The sequence below is a fragment of the Rhagoletis pomonella genome, unplaced genomic scaffold, assembly GCF_013731165.1.
Source record: "Rhagoletis pomonella isolate Grant_MI unplaced genomic scaffold, Rhpom_1.0 Rhpom_scaffold_00115, whole genome shotgun sequence".
In the NCBI taxonomy this organism is placed as follows: Eukaryota; Metazoa; Arthropoda; class Insecta; order Diptera; family Tephritidae; genus Rhagoletis; species Rhagoletis pomonella.
Window position 1 is genome coordinate 104,817 of NW_023458669.1, and position 1,345 is coordinate 106,161.

The window sequence follows — 1,345 nt, forward strand, 5'->3', positions numbered from 1 at the left end:
ACGTGTTAAGCTGTGTTCTTTTACTCCTTTTATTTGCGCCAAATGAATCAAAAGAAAGTGCGAAAAGTGCAAGTTTTTTTTGAAAATAACTCTTAAATTAGTTAAAAAAAAAGTTAATCTCCGCCATCGGATTGTAATGATTGGCGTTAAAACGCGTCGATTGATACCACTCTCAAAATTTTTCTTCCATTTTTGGCCCTGTAAGCTAAAGTGCATTTTTGCCTTTAGGTGTTCCTTGAAAAGATCGCAAAAAGTACTATAGATATGCATATTTGGTTGTTCCATAACTGAACGATTGGTTATCTAGATGAATGCCGCTGTCAATTCAAATGAATTTTCCCAACGGTGTGTGTGATCAACTTGAATTTCAAGTCTTTAAAGTAAAATCTTGCACGTGTAACTGCAACCTAAGCGATCCAATGTAACTAATTTTTTTTTAACGAATATACTTCATTTCCTTTACTCGTTGATTTCACTTCCTGCGATTCTTTTCTTTTACCCCAATATGGCTGATCAGGTAAGATGCAGTATCGTGGTGGATATTTTGCAAACATTTAGAAAATTATGAAATTAAATTTTAAAGCGTATCTTGTGTTTACCGTAATGTGTATATGACCAAAACAAACTGGACGACCAATGTCCATAAATGAAAATGTGTGAGATATTGAACACCATGTGGTATTGGGTTGACGGGTATTTGCGAAAAAAATGGAAAATTTATCGGCAAAATATAATAAAGAAAGCACTATGTATAAAGATATGCCATTTTTGTCGCATTTTCATTTCATTTTATGTGCCAACTTTTCGGGCATGTTCAACATTTCACATCCGATAGAATTTGTAGGTTGAGCCCATAGTGAAATAATATATTTAGACTTAGTTGGTTCATGGGTTGATCCTATCTCAAATAGCCAGTTGAAGTGAAAAAATCCCATGAACCAACGACTCATGAAAAAATCCAACTGCCTGTTTATTATGTTTTTCTCGGCGGCCGACACTTTACTGACGAGCAATTTTCTACACCGGTTATGCCGAAGGAAATCGCCCAACGCAAAAAAAGGCTGCAGAAGTATTGCTATAGGTCTAGGATTTCGCACATCTAAGTTGTATTTCATCTTTACCTACTAATCTATTCTTTTTATTTGCATGGACTCACACCATTGTGTATCGCTTCTGCTGGAATATATGTTATATAATAATGAAATTAATAACATTCTAGAACGAAAGGGCATTCCAAAAACAATTTGGCATCAATCTTAACAGAAAACTTAAGCCTGGAGTGACGAAGAAGAAAGTTCTCCGTCGCTATCGCGATATTGGCTTGGGTTTCAAAACCCCCCGTGAA

At 35.5% G+C, this 1,345-nt stretch overlaps 1 protein-coding gene across 1 annotated transcript in view; it reads left to right on the plus strand.

Moving 5' to 3' along the window:
- Positions 1-453: 453 nt before the first annotated feature.
- LOC118750029 (40S ribosomal protein S11-like) overlaps positions 454-1,345 on the plus strand; it is an 8,432-nt gene continuing 7,540 nt past the window's right edge. The window contains exons 1-2 of the mRNA XM_036484765.1: positions 454-517; positions 1,220-1,345. Of these exons, the coding sequence (XP_036340658.1) occupies positions 506-517; positions 1,220-1,345 (138 nt within the window). The 5' untranslated portion in view covers positions 454-505. The remainder of the gene's footprint in view (positions 518-1,219) is intronic.